The following is a 17,579-nucleotide window of genomic DNA, read 5'->3' on the forward strand; positions in this document are numbered from 1 at the left end:
GTTACGTTCGAGCGCTGCTGTGTGTTTTCCATGTTTTTCTGTGTTTGTACTGAAGTATTGGCCATTTGTGAGGCTCTGTTGGATCTAATGCCAGAAAAATAAAATAAAAGAAAACCCTTCAGCGCCTTCAAAGGAACTCTTCAATTGACCTCAAACATAAACCCAAGAGTTAAAACAGAAAGAAGAAGGGAAATGAATGCGACACCTCTTCTTTAAAGGAACGCATGCCGGCTTTAGATTTACGGCTGCGCGCGTCGGCAGATAAAAATGATGTGAAATACGATTCCTTGCTCCAAAGTCTAGTTGCTACGTAACTGAGAGGTCAGGCGTTCCCTGTGAGGAGACGCAGTTTCTTCAGACATCCATTCATCAACAGCTGCCAGCTTGCCCAAAGCACAAAGGACAGCATATCCTTCCCCAACTCCCTTTCTGTCTTTGTTTGTCTTTCCCGTCTCTATTCTTCTTTTAAAAACCCATTCACAGCCATATTAAACTTCTTTAAAATAGACCCAGCACAAAGAAAATGCCTCTATTTCTTATTTTCTCAATAGCGATTTCACTTTGTCTTTCAGTTCTGCTAACTTTTTGGATGCCGCCCCATAAATATTGATCCTTGTTCCTTGTAATTAAACCAAAAAAAGGGAAAATAATAGAGAAATGAAGTGAAGGCAAAGCCGGCCCAAAGCATATGCGAGTTAAGCAGCTGTGTAGCGCCTCCACACCACCAGGAGGCCCCCAAGAGCACCAAGCAAGCAACATAAAAATATTTATATTTAAAATACGGTGAATAATACAAACTAAATCCTACTAAAAAACAATTTCTGTATTGTTTTTATAGTTGCTATACAAATAATTAATTTCTGTTGATTGTTGCTGTTGGGGAAATACAAGATATAAAACTTGTAAATTTAGTGTTTATCAGCTGATATTACTTTTAGCAGATTTTGCTGAACAGTAAATTTTACCGGAAGTTATTGCAATAAATGATTATATTGTTGTTTTTAGACAATTCCAGTAATATAATGTAATGGCGAACACATAATCAAAAATAAAAAAACTTCATATTCTAATGAACATTTAACACTGAAACTGGAAGACATTTTAGATATCCAAAATAAAACAACAAAAAATAATTTAGGAAGTCTCTGCAAACAAAATTATTCTTCACAAAACGGCTAGTTGAGACCAAAACAACAGAGTGAAAACTTTAATCATCCAGTTTCTGATAGAAAGAGAGAAAGGAGAAAAACAATAAAACAGGCAAACGGAAATTATTGAGCTCATTTTAATTTTTTTCATGCCAATAATTGATTTGATTATGGCAACAGGTCTAGTTACTTTAAAATAGTTAATTTGCTACTTTTGTAAGGTCATAATAAAATTGTTATGATGTAAGCTACTTACAAATTATGCTAACGATAGCTGCTAATGACACATTTAGAGTTGTTTAGGAATAATGAAGCATCTGGTGTTGACACGTTGGTACCGGGGGCCACAAATTAAAATCTGCTCAGGGCCCCAAAAAGGTTTTGTCCGGCTCTGAGCGAAGGACTCTGAGTTTTACTGAGACGTCAGGTGCTCTCCATCTGCATTTCATTGAGCTAAAGAGTGAGTTTAATGGGTCTCTGAGCTCATGTAGAGAAATGCCCCTTCTCTGCCCCCGCAGGGGCAGGTGGGGACTGGGGTGACTCACATAAAACAGAAACAAATTCAACTTCTGAGTCCGCCATAAAATACACTGTTTCATTAACAACGTTTCCTTTTCTTGCACTATTTCCTTTTCTGCAGCTGGAGAAGTACTCTCTAGATCTGCTAAAACTTTATTGTCTTGGTGACCATGAATAATTTATTTCGATTGTACGGGGAAAAAAGGAACCTTTTAAACAAAAAGGGCTGCGGTTTTTCTGCTGGGAAAGAGCAAAGAGAATTCATAATGGAGGAAGGTGACAAGGCATCAAAGAGAAATTTTACAGACAGATAAGAGACAAAAGAGCAGCGACTTCAAAAACACTTTGAGTTTTCCCCTCTTTTGCCTTTATGACATGTTTTTTTCTTTATCTGCTGGGGTTTTTTATATCACATTTATGTGGAACTGAACCTGAAACTGAACATAAAACGGTTCAAACAGTCTGAGATGGGTTATACCTTTACATAACTGCATGTTTCGCCAGATTTTAGCCGTTTTCCCTTCAATCTCCTCACGATTTCCCTACACAGGCCTCCAGCTACCAATCAATCGATAAAATTTATCACTGAGCCTCTCCTGCTAACTCACTTCTGATAACCTGCATTAAACCAGGTGGTTCGTTTAAGAAAGAGCCACTCAGAAATATGTCGGCAGGTCCAGAATATTTACAGAAAAGCAGAGATTTATCTATCGCAGCCGCCTGCAAACCATTTCCTTTGTTCGAAAGGCGTTCGAGCTCTGACCTACGAACGATAAAATAAGAGAAAATCTGTCTTTTCTAAAGACATACAAGATAAAAACTGAAAACATTTTTGGTCTATTCATGGGGTTTAGAAGTTAAAGAAGCAGCCAGGTGTTAATTAAATTAATTCGGTACTTTTATTCCTGGTAAGTTGGAGCCAGGAGTTTAGACAGTTTGCTGATCTGAAACATAAAGGCGTTTATCAAAATGTCAAGAAGAAAAGACGTCAGTATTAACCTTAGACACAGCTGCTGCTGTTGGAACGGGTTATGAAGCCTTTTCCAAATGATCCAAGTCAAAATATTAATAAATACTTATAAAAAGTATTATTATAAATTAGTGGAAACATTTAAGAGAGTCGCCGTTCTTCCCAGTAATTCAACCCACAGTCAGAGAATGTAAAGGTAAAAAACGGACTCAGAGCTCAGTTAGCATCTGAACTGATAAAGTTCATGACAGGAGAATTAGAAACTGACTGCTGATGCCTCAGTGAACAGATTAGGATCGGTCTATGGTCTACACAAAACATGCTCATTACATTTTGTGCACAAACTCATTCTTAGACAATGAGACTTCAGTCTGCTCAGTTCTGCCTGTCTTGTTTTAGGGCCTCTGCCACTTTAAATCCAGATAAGCTGCTGCTGGCCACGGCCCCAACTCAACGTTTACGCTCACGTGAAAATGGCTGCAAACAGATGTACAGTTATGCAACAGGATATCTTTGAAAAGCAAAAGTGGAGTCTCCTGCACAACCAACAATAATGCAGCAACTGATTTCTGGATGGTAATTCAACAAGAAATCACTTATCTTTTCTAGCAGCCATTGTACAGCGCACACAGAGGTAAAACCAGCTGACCAAACTTGCTGGAGCTCAGCTTGGGTTGCTAGGGCAGTTTGTGTTGATTTGTGACGTTTCATTCCAGAAGTTTTTGATTCAAACACTTGCATGATTCAGGTTTCAAAAAGTTTTAAACAGTAAATTTTCAAGACTCTAAAAAACATCAACTTCTTGGTATAAAACGGCTGTTTTATTTTTATTTTGGTTTGTTTGTTTTAAGGGCTTTGGTTGCTTTTAGAAGCAGCTTAGACCAAAATGGAAGTACATAACTGTGCAAAATGTTAAATTTTTCACAGTAGGTCCCCTTTAAGAGAACCAGAGAGGTTCAGGAGGTGGACTGATTACTTTCATAAAATCACCGGTGTGTGAGAAAGAGGCAGCTGAATTATGTTCCTCAGTTTCTGAAGATGTTTTACTTTCAATAAAAGGTTCTGGTTTGGCGTCATAATCAAAAGGATTAAACACAGAAAAGAAACCACATCTGCAGGTTCTTCTGTTTGAAATAATAGTGGTATTTTGACACTACTTGCTTTGTCTAAAATGTCCCGCCTCATGTATCGAGGTGAAAAATGAAAAATAATGAAAATCCGATTGAACTAAATTCCAGTTGCAATGATCTTTAGCTCCATCAGTTTGCAGCAGACGAAGCTTTTGTGGGCATTCAAAGTCTGTCTGTCGTCTCCCCCAGAAAACATTTCCTTATCTCTCATCGGTCAGTTCACGTTCCTCCATCAGGACCAAGCTGCAGCACGCTCAGTCCTTGGCTGAGGGAAAAAATAATGCGTTCATAGGAAACAAATCATCCATATTCAAACTTTAACTTCTGCGGCTTCCCACTGTGGATGAAACGTCCCGCTGATTTGGCTTGTTTTGACTCTGGTTGATCGTTTGCTACAGTAAAAGATGGGTGGATGATTGAAGTCAAACAGGATCGTAAAAGTAAAACCATGATTGGCATCATTAATTTACCTTTCATTGGAAAACATCAAATGCCAAATATGAAAGTAAAGAGGAGGAGTTTTAGTCTTTTCAGCGTAAGCAGTGAAACATGGAGGGTGATGATGTCAGAGACGCTGATATCACCTGGCACCTGCAGACGATCCGCTGCAGATTCTTCCTACTGATTAGACAGGCAGAGGTTGAAAAGGCTCCCCGTATTTATGGTTGAATATCTGAGGAGAAGCTGAGCTTGACTGGGGCATGAGGGCGCAGAGCGGGGCTGCATGCTGCGAGTTCGATGGAAACTACAGACGATTACAGCAAAATGCATCAATCTCACATTTTAATGGATCATAAAGCAGCTTAAAATCTGAACTGCGAAAACCTGCAGACTTTATAGGAAATAAAGATTATTTGGAAAAGAGATAATTTTACAAAGCATTTCAGTGAAATTCATTTAACCCTGACATCTCTGCTGATATTTAGTTATTTGCTGTTTTATGCATTTTAAATAACATTTCTGTTGGTATTATACATCTCTGTTTTTCTGCATAGTTTCTTGGTTTTTAATTATTCTATATATAAAACAATATACCGTATTTCACGCACTATAAAGCGCACCGGATTATAAGGCGCACCTTCAATTTATGGCCTATTTTAAAACTTTTTTCATATATAAGGCGCACCGCATTATAAGGCACATAGAATAGACGCTACAGTAGAGGCTGGAGTTACGTTATGCATCCACTAGATGGAGCTGCACTAAAGGGAATGTCAACAAAACAGTCCGACTCCGGTCGGCGAGGAGAGCCTTCTGCGACTGGGCCGGGGCGTGGCCGTACGATGGTCACCCTTCTCCGTTCGCGCACAGCATGTTCGTGGAGAACGTGGTGCTAAATGACCTGCAGACAACCTGATTCTAGATGATCGGTAGGTAGGTCAGTCAAACTTTATTAACAAACCAGCGTTCTGACAACTATCCCAGCATGCACCGCGTGCTTCTTCTTCTACGGGCGAAAATGAAGTCGGCGGCTGCTCACCGTAGATGCTAGACCTGTTGTGGCTCAATATTGGTCCATATATAAGGCGCACCGGATTATAAGGCGCAGTCGGCTTTTGGGGAAATGGAAGGTTTTTAGGTGTACCTTATAGTGCGGAAAATACGGAATATGTAATATATTTACATTATGTATATACAATATGTATTGTTTTGAGACCATTTTCAAGTAATATATTGATAATGGCATAATAATGCAAATTTGTTCTTTCATTTTGTAAAGAATGCCTCACACTGGAACTGAAAGATGTTTTAAATATTTAGAATAAAATACAACAGAAAATAATAAGTAAAATGAAAATAAAAAGCCACTTACAGTGGAAACCATAAATAAAATGGATTATAGTCTCTGAAAACAAAAATTTCCTTCAAAAAAATATAAATTTTATTCATTAGACTGGAAATATGCATCAGTTTTTTAACACTTTTTAAAATATGCATAATTTAATGCTCCTGGATTTTCCTCTGTGGGGCAATAAAGTAAATCTCTATTTTTAATCAAATATTCTGTTTTAACATAAAGATTTGTTTTTAACTTAAATCCTTTTTCATAAGATAATTAGAATGATAATTCTCTCTCTCAAAGACTGATAAACTTTAATTGTGTAAAGAATACCCAACACTAAAACTGGAAGACAATTTAAATATCCAAAATAAAATACAACCAAAAACAATTAACAAAAGGAAAATAAAAACCTCCGTTTGAAAACATTCTCCTCCTCATCGTGTCGGATTATCAAACTACTGAGGTAGTTTAACTCAGGTCAAAGCTGCATCTAAAGTTATTGACTTGTTGCAGTCATGAAGGCCCACATCATAATACTGCCACCACCAGGGTTTTCTGTCAGAATAATAAATTCATGCAGATTTTTCAGTCGAGTCTGAGGCATTTCTTGTTGAAGAGAACATCTCCCAACATTTATCACTAAAGAAATGTTTCTTCTTTGATCTCCTCAGATAAACCGACACGATGCAGATAGTTTTAGGGGCCAAACCTCCCCAGATTCACCCTGATGACCTCTCAGCCCTGCGCCACCAATCATTTCCTCCTTTGTTCTTAGAATCTGAAGAGCAAGTTGAGCTCCAAGGATTGTTTCCCCAAAACTGATTTAGTTTGACTAGCAGCAATTTTTTATTACAGCTCTTCGTGCATTTTATTAGTTTTGTATTTTTTATTGTATCTCCCATAAAAATGTGAAACCTAACAAACAGGTTTTCTTAGGGTGAATTCACACCAGCTCTGCTCAGTCAGTTTAGTCGAACTCTGGAAAGTTTGGTTCGTTTGGTGTGTGAATGCTAATCGAACTCATTTGGACCAAAAAAAGTAAACACTAAAAACTCTAAAAACCGAGATCTAGTTTTAGTTTAAGTGAACTCTGGTGCAGTTTGAACAACAAGCAGACCGGAGACGGTTCTAAAAGCAGGAAGTGAACTACAGCCCAGGGCATTCTGGGTAAATACAATCAAAACAAACACAGAAGTCTAGCACTAGTATTTTTTATTTTATTTTTTTTACGAAAATCAAATATCTGATGCCTTTAGTTAAAGTTTGCACTCATGTCTTCTTCATAAGTTTGCAGCGCCCCCACAGGCAAGGAGGGGAACAGGATTTCAGTTCGTTTGACAGGTCAGTGTGAAAGTGAATCGCAGCAGCTGGAAAAGTAACAAATGTTGCCACTTTTAACCCCAGTTGAACAAAATCTACCAAACATTTTTAGTTTGACTTATAAAATGGATTTCAGTGATTTCAAAGTGTTTAAATAATCATTTCTGCCTGGGGTTTTATTTTCAAAATCAGTTTTAAGTCTTTTATTTATGAAACCTGTTTCTGTTTTGTGTTCAGGTCATTTCTTTACGTTAGCACCTTTTAGATTTTACCATGTTAGTTTATTTTGTTCGGAGGTATGCAGCAATGTCATGAGTCATTTTAGTTATAAGAACATGAACCCTGTGAGACTCGGAACAGTTCATGAGTCAGTCAGCATCATCAATTCATTCAGTCCCAAATGGTGAAACATTTCTGCAGAACAAGATGATAAAACATGTTATAATTAAACATTTTTTAACCTCAGCCAGAAATTTCACAGGTAGAAAGGAAGACATTAATTTCTGTGATTGAAGCTGTGAAAATTGCTTTCCTCTCTGGACCGCGAGCGTTTTGATTTCCAAGGAATGACAGCTGACGTCTAAAGTTCAAAGTCTGAATTTGGAGGAGAAAAACCACAAACCTGTCTCAGACTTTACACACAGACTTCCTGTCTGTCTTCTTTAAAATCATGTCTCAACTTAATTATGCATTGTGCAACATGCATGTAATGATGTTTCTTACCTTTCAGGGAAAAAAACAACTTTGTTTTTTAATTAACACGAGGAACCCGAATCATGCATGAAATTACTAAAAACGTGTTTATAGAGAGAAAGTCTTGCTGCAGGCTTTACAGAAAATGGATTGGCGTCGATAAAGTCACCATGAAAGGCCTCTGATTCCTGACATTTAATGACAAAGCGGCTGCTGCGTTTGTTTAAAGCGTCGCAATATTCCAACAACATCAGACCTTCTTTGTTTCATGGCTGACGGCTTGGCTTCGATCCGACACTCTGGATTCAGCAGGCTGATGAAACGGCCTCCTGTAGAGACGGATGTTTGATTTGTTTTCCATTTTAATCAAAGCTGCTGTATCTGATGGATGCTAAACCCATGGAAGCGGATGCGGAAGTGTTTGGACAAACAACAACACTGCTAGCCTGCCACTGTTCATTTAATCACCCAACAGAAACGCAAACAAACATCCGCGCACTTCATTAGCTTTATTTGGAAGAGGATGATAAACAGGAAACACAATTATTGTGAATGCTGCTGTTTTTAAACGTCTTTATCCACAAATGAAGGGCCACCTGTTGATGATTTGTGCATGAATGTCAGAAAATGCAGATACACCTTTTCCATCGTCTCAGGAATGTCTGGCTGTTATTAAAAACTCAGGAATGAGGAAACGTCGTCATCAGTGACCGCATCCAACATGAACAGCGTTCCTCCATCAAACGCTTCCTGTAAACAGCCAAGTGTTTCCTGTGTTGAGACGTATGTGGCTGCATTGCTGCCCTCTGACTGCCAGGTATCTCCCCACATCCCTGAGCGTGAAAAATCCCACAATCCCCCACCGACACACACAGGAAACGCCATCTGTTGGGTTTTCATTACAGGCTTTGCTTCGAGCTACTTACAGCTAATGGGGTGCTAATGTTTAAGCCCTCAATGCCAACTTTACCAAGACTCAGCCGCCGTTATCCGATGTTCGTATTACATTTTAACAGCTAATCAGTCCACAGCTATAAAATAACACTGGGAACACCTGGACCAAGACCTGGATACTGGCTTTAATTTGACTGCTTTACAATTCATTTATTTCCTTTTTCACGTTTCTGTCGTGTTACAGTCACAACCTAAAGACGTCTTGTTGGGCTGTTCAAGTGATCAGCTCCCACAAAACTGGTGCAGAAAAATAATCTTTACCTAAGATCCATTGCAATTCTCTTAAAGGGATTTATTATGCAAATTTCCCACTTTGCCCATTTTTAGAGATACATTTGAGTCTCTGCTGCTTCTAAAAAAATGCAAACGCTTTAAAACAAACACCAAGCCAGTTTTTTGGCAGTAAATTTATGTTTTTTGGTGTCTGGAAAATGAGCCATTTCAAAAACCTTCCAAAATCCCTAACTTCACAAACCAGCAGGCACTGCCCTGTTGCTTAGCAACCCCAGTCTGTTGCCTAGCAACCCCAGTGGAGCTCCAGGACATTTGGTCTGCTGGTTTTAATGCCAGCTGATCAAATGTCCAGAAAAGCAGAAGTAGGGCCTCCAGCACAACCAACAATAATGCAGTAAGTGGTTTCGGTAAGTCAACAAAAAATCACTTGTCTTTTCCAGCAGCCATTGTACAGCTCACACAACTGTAAAACCAGATGACCAAACATGCTGGACTTCAGCTTGGGTTGCTAGGTAACAGAACAGTGCCAATCAGTTGTGGCTAACAATCAGCAGGTTTTTGAAACGGCTCATTTTCCAGACACTAAAAAAACCTTAACTTGTTGTCAGAAAACAGCTGGGTGCTTTTATTAAGTGCTTGGTTTGTTTTTAGAAGCAGCAGAAACCCAAATGGAAATAGAAGAGCTTACAAAACGTGAATTTTGAGAAAAAGAAAAAAAAAGGTCTCCTTTAAAATTTGGTTAAGTTTCAGTTGAGAGTAGGGGAAAAAAAGCTGAATAATTGAGCTAACATTTTTTTACATCTCTGTTGTTCTGTGTCATAAAATCCAACTTTTGATTATTTCATGAAGAAATGTGAAGAGGTTCAGGGGTGTGAATACTTGTAACATTAACTGTTAATGTGAAACAACAGTGCAGGCACTTCGCTTAGAGACCGACTCTGAATGTTGCATGGAAATGAATTTTAAATTAACTACTCCTGACTACCAAATGAGTCTGTAATGGAGCCGTAACTCCCTGTATTGCTCATTATGTGCCGTTGGAAATAATTACTCCGCGTTTCTGTGAGCGATCAGTGAGCACCTCTGAGAAAATGCGGGGAACGGAGTCCTTCGTCGGGTTATCTCGGCGCTAAAAGAAGGTCAGGCTTGGATAAGCGTCTGCGGGTCTTTCAGTCACCCTGGAGGTGTGACGGGTTGCTTCACAAGAAGTGAAAGCTTCAAGTGCTGCGTGTAAAAATGGAAGGTGGCGTCGTTGTTGGACCTCAAGTGGGTGGCAGACGCGCTGGCCTCTGCGACCCGGAGGTCCTGTGAAGACAATGGCGGAGCTGTGTGAAGCGGGATCTGCAGAGTCGAGGGTCAGAGGGCCGCTCCGCTCAGACCCGCAGCGCCGGAGCGTCCGCTTAGCGACACACAAGAAAAGACTGAGCGGAGGACCAACATGGGGGGCGGGTTGCTTCTCTGGGCTCCATCCATCATGTGTCACTGTGGCCCTCTGGGGACTCGGATCTTTGGACTCACAGTAAATTGACCCCATGTAAAAAGTTCATCACTTAGACATAAATAATTTAGATTAATCAGTCGCTTAAGTGTCTTATTTATTTTCATTCTTTGCCGGGTTTTTAACTTTGTGGTTTGGACTCTGATTAAGTGATTTTGGAGAAAAATCTTTCAACTTCAGGGTGATTCAGAATTTGTCAGAATCCTGACATTTTCTCAGAATTTTTGTTTTTAGAATTTTGACATTTTTCACAGAATTTGTAATCAGAGAATTCACATTTTTTCAGAATTTTGAAATTTTTCTTAGAATTCTGATTTTTTTCTCAGAATTTTGAGGTTTTTCTCATATTTCTGGCTTTTCTCCTAAATTTTCACTATTCTCACTATAATCTCAGACATATAATTATGTGTCAAAATCCAAACAACTAACCAAACATTCCTCTGTGTATGTCAATTATGTTGTCAGCAGATCAATAAGCAAGTAACTGTTTCTTAATTGTTTAGGATTTATAAACTTGCATTTATCACTGACAGCTTCTCCTAAATTTATTTATAGATTTTAGTTTTATGACTAGATTTGACTGATTGTGCAATAACATTTTAAACAATTCTGATTCTGAGAAAATAGTCAAAATTCTGAGAAAAATAGTTAAAATTCTTGTGTTTTGTTTCCTCGGCCCTAATCCTCTAGCATGATGTCACTGGGTGAGTTTTGTTTCCTTTACATACTCTGCCTGCTTATGGTAAACAATACAAAATTTATAGTCCTTTCTGAAAAATGGGAGAAACTTTGCCTTCTTTGGCCAAAGGCGATAAGGAAAGTTGTACTTCTCACAATTCACAGCAACCTTTCCTGTTTATTGTCCGATAAACACGACATAAGAAACAAGCAGACTCATTTCGCAGGGTGCGGTTTCACAGCGGCTTTTGTTCACAGAAAGAATATAATCTGTGTAGCGAAATAAAACAAATGACTTCACGGTGTGGCTGAAACAAACACTGCGAGCCGTGGAGTCGGCTGCTCTGATTGGTTCTTTCCTGCTGTTGCTCGGAGTGTCACCAACTTCAAACAGTGAAATGATTTAGAGGCGCACCTTGGAGAAAAGACGGTGCAGACACAAAAGCTGCACTGCAAAAACACAAAGTCTCACTAAGTATTTTTTGTATTTTCTAGTGAAAATACCTTAGTACATTTGAAATGAGACAAAATTCACATAAACAACTTTTCAGCAAGAATTTGGAGTTTGGTTTAATATTGATGAAAAAGTGCTTCATATAAGTGAAATAATCTTCCAGTGGAAGTTGTGCTTTTTAAAAAAAATAACATTAAGGAATTATTTTCTTAAAACAAGCCTATACATCTTGGAGAAAAGTTACTTGTAAGTTACTACATTTGAAATAAGAGAAAACAAAGATATTTGCACTAGAAAATAGACAAATATATTTGGTAAGGTTTTGTGTTTTTGCAGTGTGGAAAACAAACCTTGCACCTTCACTGCAAAAACAAAATCTTACCAAGAATTGTTGTCTATTTTCTAGTATTGATATCTTAGTACACTTGAAATAAGACAAAACAAAGTTAAAGGTAACTTTTCAGCAACATACTGAGGCTTGTTTTAAGTCGATAATCCCTCAATATTGATGAAAAAGTCCTAGTAATAAGTGAATATCTGCCAGTGGAGCTGGTGTTTTATTACCAGTTTGTGTTTTTGCAGTGTGGAAACCTCATCTCACACCTCCCTCTCTTTCATCTCCCTCCCTCCCATCATGAACTGGTGTTTAGATTTCTGGATCCCGTTTGATTCAAAGCCTTTTCAACAAGGGTTTTATCATAAACCTGCATGCGCCAGCCCCTTTCCCCCCCGTTTCCTCCGCCGCTGCCGCGTGCTTTTGCCTGCTTGCAGGAAAGGGGTGGAGATGGTGGGTGATGGTGGGGCAGGAGGGCTTGTCCGTGACCCACAGAGTCAGTGATACATAAGCCACATGACCGAGTCGGCTCACAAGCACGCCGGCACGCTGACAGACCTGGACCAGCTCCTCTGAACTTGATTGGATCCTCTGACAGAAGGAGAGACGCTCAGATAAAGACGTGCCTTCAGTCTTGGAGAGGGAGCTGTCACACACTGATATACAAACACACACATTCCTAGAAACTGACACACACGCACAGAGGCAAACAGTCTCTCTCTCTCTCCTTTACTGCTCGCTCAGCTGCTCTCTCCCCCTCCCATCCACACACACTCTCTCTCTCTCTCTCTCACACACACACACACACACACACCACTACAGTATATCAGCGAGTGACGAGCGGAGAGCCAGAGGGGAGTGCAGAAATGAATGTGAAGATCCTGACGCTGGTGATTGTGCTCTTGGTGTCTCTGCTGTGTCCTGCCGGTGCTGGTGAGTACGCGAGAGGCCGGCCCCGTCGCTCGTCCTCTCCCTCTTTTTTTGCTTCTGCTCATATTTCTCCCTCTGTTTGTGCAGGCAGCTGTAGTTGATCAGTTACCCAGCATGGTTAGCCTGGTGTGGGCTCTAAAAAGGCAGGATCTCAGCACCTGGTTGTGTACAGTACTGCACTGCAGTGGTTGTTCTTCACACTCAACTTGAATGTGGGTTTTGTCATTTCGCCTCCCTGCTTCACCTGGATGCATGTTTGCAGCACCTGGAGACGGTTTATCGGTGTGTGGAGCCAGCTTTGGCTCTTATGAAAGATAGGATTTACAATGCACATGTTCTGCGAGGTGTATCTGGTTTATTTGCAGCTTGGTTTGTTTTTACATGCCTCTGGCTGTGCAGCACCTATAGATGCATGCATGCCTCCTGTAGTTGCTGAACGCATTGATGAGGATGATTAAACATAAACAATTTTCCTCTGGAGTCGTCCGTCGGACCTGAAATGTCCGCTATGTGGAAGAAAAACATGAAGTTAGGAGATGGGGGCTGGCTCAGGGAGGGAATGAGTTCGGCGGTGAGTTTCGATCTGCGGATGTGATGCAGGTAGCACTGAGGTGTGAAAAAACAACACTTAGGCCTGTGTAAATGTCTGGACTATATTTGGGATTGTCACCAAACCAAAAGCGCACACACAAGCTGTGTTTACGTTGAGGAGCCTTCCCACACTATGCAGGCTGGCATACAGAGCATTTCTTGCATGATTTAGCTTGGTGGTGTGCAGACTTTATGCCTGGAAAATGCTGTCCACTTTGTGCATCGATCCACAGCAATCACAGCTCCCATGCTGCACCGGCAACATGCTATTTTTGTCTGAGGACACAGGGAAATGGGAAGCAATTATCTAGCATCATAGCCAGTGTCGCTTTTCACGCCCTGCGTGTGGCTGAGCATGCTCCACGCCTGAAAAACCCCACCGTGCCACACCGAACGACGTGAGGGGGGAAAACAAGGCGGCTGCGCCTCGGGCTTTTAATGGAAGCTCATCCCTCTCGACGGTCGAGTCCTTCTGCTTCTGCACCTTTTCTGCTCCCCTCCCGGCTGGCTCTGCTGGCAGGAGGAGAAGGAAGAGGGAGAAATGGAGTGAACGGGAGGCAGGCAGGGATGCAAGCGTGTTGCGGCGCCGATGGGTGTGGGGAGGGATGCTAGCTCGAGTGTGTCTGCGTAGCACAAGCCTCTGCTACAGTATGCGCCGTCGCTGGAAGGTGTCGGAAGAGACTCTGCATGTAGGCAGTGGGTGTGAAGCCTTTCATCTTAAAGGTGACCTATTATGCTTCCTTGAACAGGTTAGGATGGAGCTGTAGGTCTATGAAAAAAACCTGTTAAGGACATTTTTTTGCACAAAACCATTATGAGATATTCACATTTTCATCTGCTCAGTTCTGCCTATTTTGAGCTCCTGTTTCAGGGCGTCTTGTCACCTACAAGCTGCTGGTGGCCACGCCCCCCCAACTCAATGTTTAAATTTGCACGTGAAAATGGCTGCAAACAGATGCGTAATTGTACAACAGTATATCTTTGAAAAGCAGAAGTAGAGCCTCCTGCACAACCAAGAATGCAGCAAGTGGTTTCAGAATTAGCCCGGCCTTTGCCCTCCTGCGCTGCTTCGCTTGATTCTAATCACACGTCACAGATCAGTCTGGGCTTTCTCCCACTGAGGAGGATTTCTCTGCCCAGGTTGAAATTCAGCCAATCAGAGAACAGAAAGAGAAGCTGTGAACAATGACGTTGATCTTCTGCTTTGTTTTGAATTGAATTCTGCCTGTAGTTTTATCAAAGGCACCAGAGGAAGTGAAAGAAGCCAATCAGTCCATGTTGGCCACGTTTCCAAACACTGAATCAACATTGTTTGGATCGGCACCTCTCTCTTGCAGTGGAAGATGGTTGTTTACAGTGCAGGAAGTTACCAGGAAAGCTTCGTAGAGTCAAACTGGAGCATTATACACGTCGTGGCCAAATATCGATTGTGTAAAAATTAAAAGGTCAACAGAGTCCAGAGCCTCTGGATAAACCAGAACTAGTAACTGGTTTTACAAGGGTATTTCTTAATAGTAAGTCAACAACAAAATACTTTTCCAGCAGCCATTGTACAGCGTAAAAAGTGGTCAAATGTGCTGGAGCTTAACTTAGGTTGTTAGGTAACGGACTGAGCATTTCTGGGGTTGCTAGGTGACGGGCAGTGCCTGCTAATTTGTGACGTTACGTTCGGGGGGTTTTTGAAACAACCCATTTTCCAGACACCAAAAAACATGAACTTATTGCCAATAACAGGCTGCGTGTTTTTCTCTAAGTGCTTGGGCTGTTTTCAGAAGAAGCAGAGACTCAAATGGTATAGTATCAGCATAAAAATGTGCAAAATGTGAGATTTGCATAATAAGTCCCCTTTAGGAAATTGGTTTTCACATTTAGAGCGTTCCCTCTCTCTGTGGCTCTAAGAAACAACAGATTGGTTAAAAGAAAGGGAAGTGTGCCGGATGCAACAAATACAGAACCGGATCTCTGTGACCCGGGCTGCGGAAGTGAGCATGTGTAATTATATTTATGATGCAGATGCATATTAACAAAAACTGTAGTGCAACAGGCAATTTATTCAACAACCTAAAGCTGTTTATAAAACCCATTCAGCATCCTAAATGAGCTTCTGAGGCCTTCTCTGTGGAATATTAGCATCTTTTAGCAGCACACCTCAATTACCCATCCTTGAAAAGCACTCCGGCTGAAGAGTGGCCTCCAGCTTTAGACATGTGGTATCCATAATTCATCCTGAGGCCGAACACTCTTCCTCCCTCTGTGAAAGTCTCGGGGTTGGCATGTAAACAGTCCCTATTCACAAAACACGTCTGCCACAGCCTCTTACAAGAAATCAAAGCTTCACTTTTCTCTGCCGTGGAAACATCCTGTCAGTCTTTACCAGGAGACTTCAGAAGATAAAAAAAACAACAACCATCAGCTGCAGCAGCAGCACCACCACCAGCTGCAGCAGCAGCAGCACCAGCTCAGACATGCATGCATGTACTCAGGTGCAGTTCAGCAGCAGAGCAGGTGACCCGCCGCCCAGATCACAGCGATTATCAGAGGGAGAAATCGTCTGCTCGGGAAGAGGGCATCTTTACGAGAGCTGTCAGCACAGCTATTATTCTGCATTAAACTTTGATGTATTGTCCAGGCTCGCAGGCTCTGTAGCGCCAGCATATCCGTACAGGACAGGCCTGCTCTGATGCTCAGAGACGCATTAAGTAACAAAGACGTTTGTGATGGTTTAATCAGTTTAAGGTGTCAAGGGTTTTAACGTTATGGTGCCAATAATACTCAGTTTTCTGAGTATTATTGGTCAAGCTTCTGATGCAAATATCTTAGTACACTTGAAATAAGACAAAATGAACATTAATTAACTTACAAACAGCTCTGGACCCACTGCAGTGAAAACCTCCTGGTTTTTCCACCAAGTATTGATTTCTGAGTTAAAACATTAGTATTGTCGTTTCTAAATAAATTTTAACTTTGATCTTTGCATTATTTGAGGTCTGAAAGTGCTGCATCTTTCCTGCAAATAAAAACTAAATTTTTGCTTTGAATTTCAGACATGTTGTCAAAAGTCCATAGAATAAAAAATGTTCATTTTACACACAAACATTTACCTATAAAGAGTAAAATCAGATAAACTGGTCATTTTAAATGGCTGTATACAGCTTGTTTTATGGAAATAATTCTTTAATTTTGATTTTAAAAAAGTTCCAACTCTTCTGGCTTAAAAAAAAACATTTTTCCATGTTATAAGTGAAATAATCTGCTAGTGGAACTGGCACTTTCTCATGAATATTCATGATTTATTGATTCAAAGTAAGATCTATGTTGCTGAAAAGAAAACACAAAAACAAACTGTTTAGTCGAGGTAATTTAATCTATATTTGGATCAACAACTTTATGAAACCCAACAGGTAATTTATCTGAAGCTCCAGTTTTCCTTCCAGAAACCAAAACAAACAAACAAACAATGACTGATGGAAGAAACTATTTCAGCATAAAAGGACAAGAATCAACAAAAACAGTATAAATATATCAACAACTAAAAGAAAAAACAAACATCTCTGGTATTTATGGTCGGCAACGTCCATAAAAAGCTACTCAGTAGGTAAAAGGAGAATATATGGCTGTTTTCTTAAGATTCAGTTACTATAAACACATTAAATCTTATCATCCTAATACTCTGTACGCTACATTAGCTCCAAAATTACTGTCTCTTTTATGTTTTCAATAAAAACAATCCCTTTATAAAAGCTTTCTAGTTTTAAATTGTTGTGTTAAAACCATGAAATTGTAAAATCTTGGTATTTCTACACAGAGTTCGCCTAATGGCCCATGACTAATAATATTCTTTCTGCACCAGAATCAGATGTAAGCAGGATGAATCAGCTCTGCGTAACGTAAAGAAGATGTTTGAGGCTGTGGATGTGATTATGGACAGTGTTTAAAAGTGAAGCGGCTAAACTCTTCCAGATGTCCAGTGGATAATAACTCCGTAGCAGCGGGCAAGCCGTCGGGTCAAAGAGCGGAAAAGCAGAAAGGTTATTACGAGATTACAGTAAAATCAAAGCGACAGGTTTTTTTTTTTAGGCACAGGAGCTTTGAGAGGAGCAGCTGGGTTTATATTACTCACTACGCAACACACCCACAGCGTCAGATGGAGTCTGCTGCATGAAGACCCTGGATTTCCACCTCATGCAGCAGCGAAACGGAGCCAATAATCTGACGACTCAAACACTAACACTGCATGTCAGCAGAGAATCGTTTCCTTCAAATCCAGTTTAAAAAAACAGCACAAAGCATGGAGGGTTTGGGTTCAGTGCAGCGCGTGAAACTCATCTTCATTCAGGGAAACG

At 40.4% G+C, this 17,579-nt stretch overlaps 1 protein-coding gene across 1 annotated transcript in view; it reads left to right on the top strand.

The window, feature by feature from the left end:
• Window positions 1-12,244: 12,244 nt before the first annotated feature.
• apln (apelin) overlaps window positions 12,245-17,579 on the top strand; it is a 32,871-nt gene continuing 27,536 nt past the window's right edge. The window contains exon 1 of the mRNA XM_014982770.2: window positions 12,245-12,648. Within this exon, the coding sequence (XP_014838256.1) occupies window positions 12,582-12,648 (67 nt within the window). The 5' untranslated portion in view covers window positions 12,245-12,581. The remainder of the gene's footprint in view (window positions 12,649-17,579) is intronic.

The sequence above is a fragment of the Poecilia mexicana genome, unplaced genomic scaffold, assembly GCF_051168715.1.
Source record: "Poecilia mexicana isolate PSO_F unplaced genomic scaffold, ASM5116871v1 scaffold_10, whole genome shotgun sequence".
Taxonomy (NCBI): domain Eukaryota; kingdom Metazoa; phylum Chordata; class Actinopteri; order Cyprinodontiformes; family Poeciliidae; genus Poecilia; species Poecilia mexicana.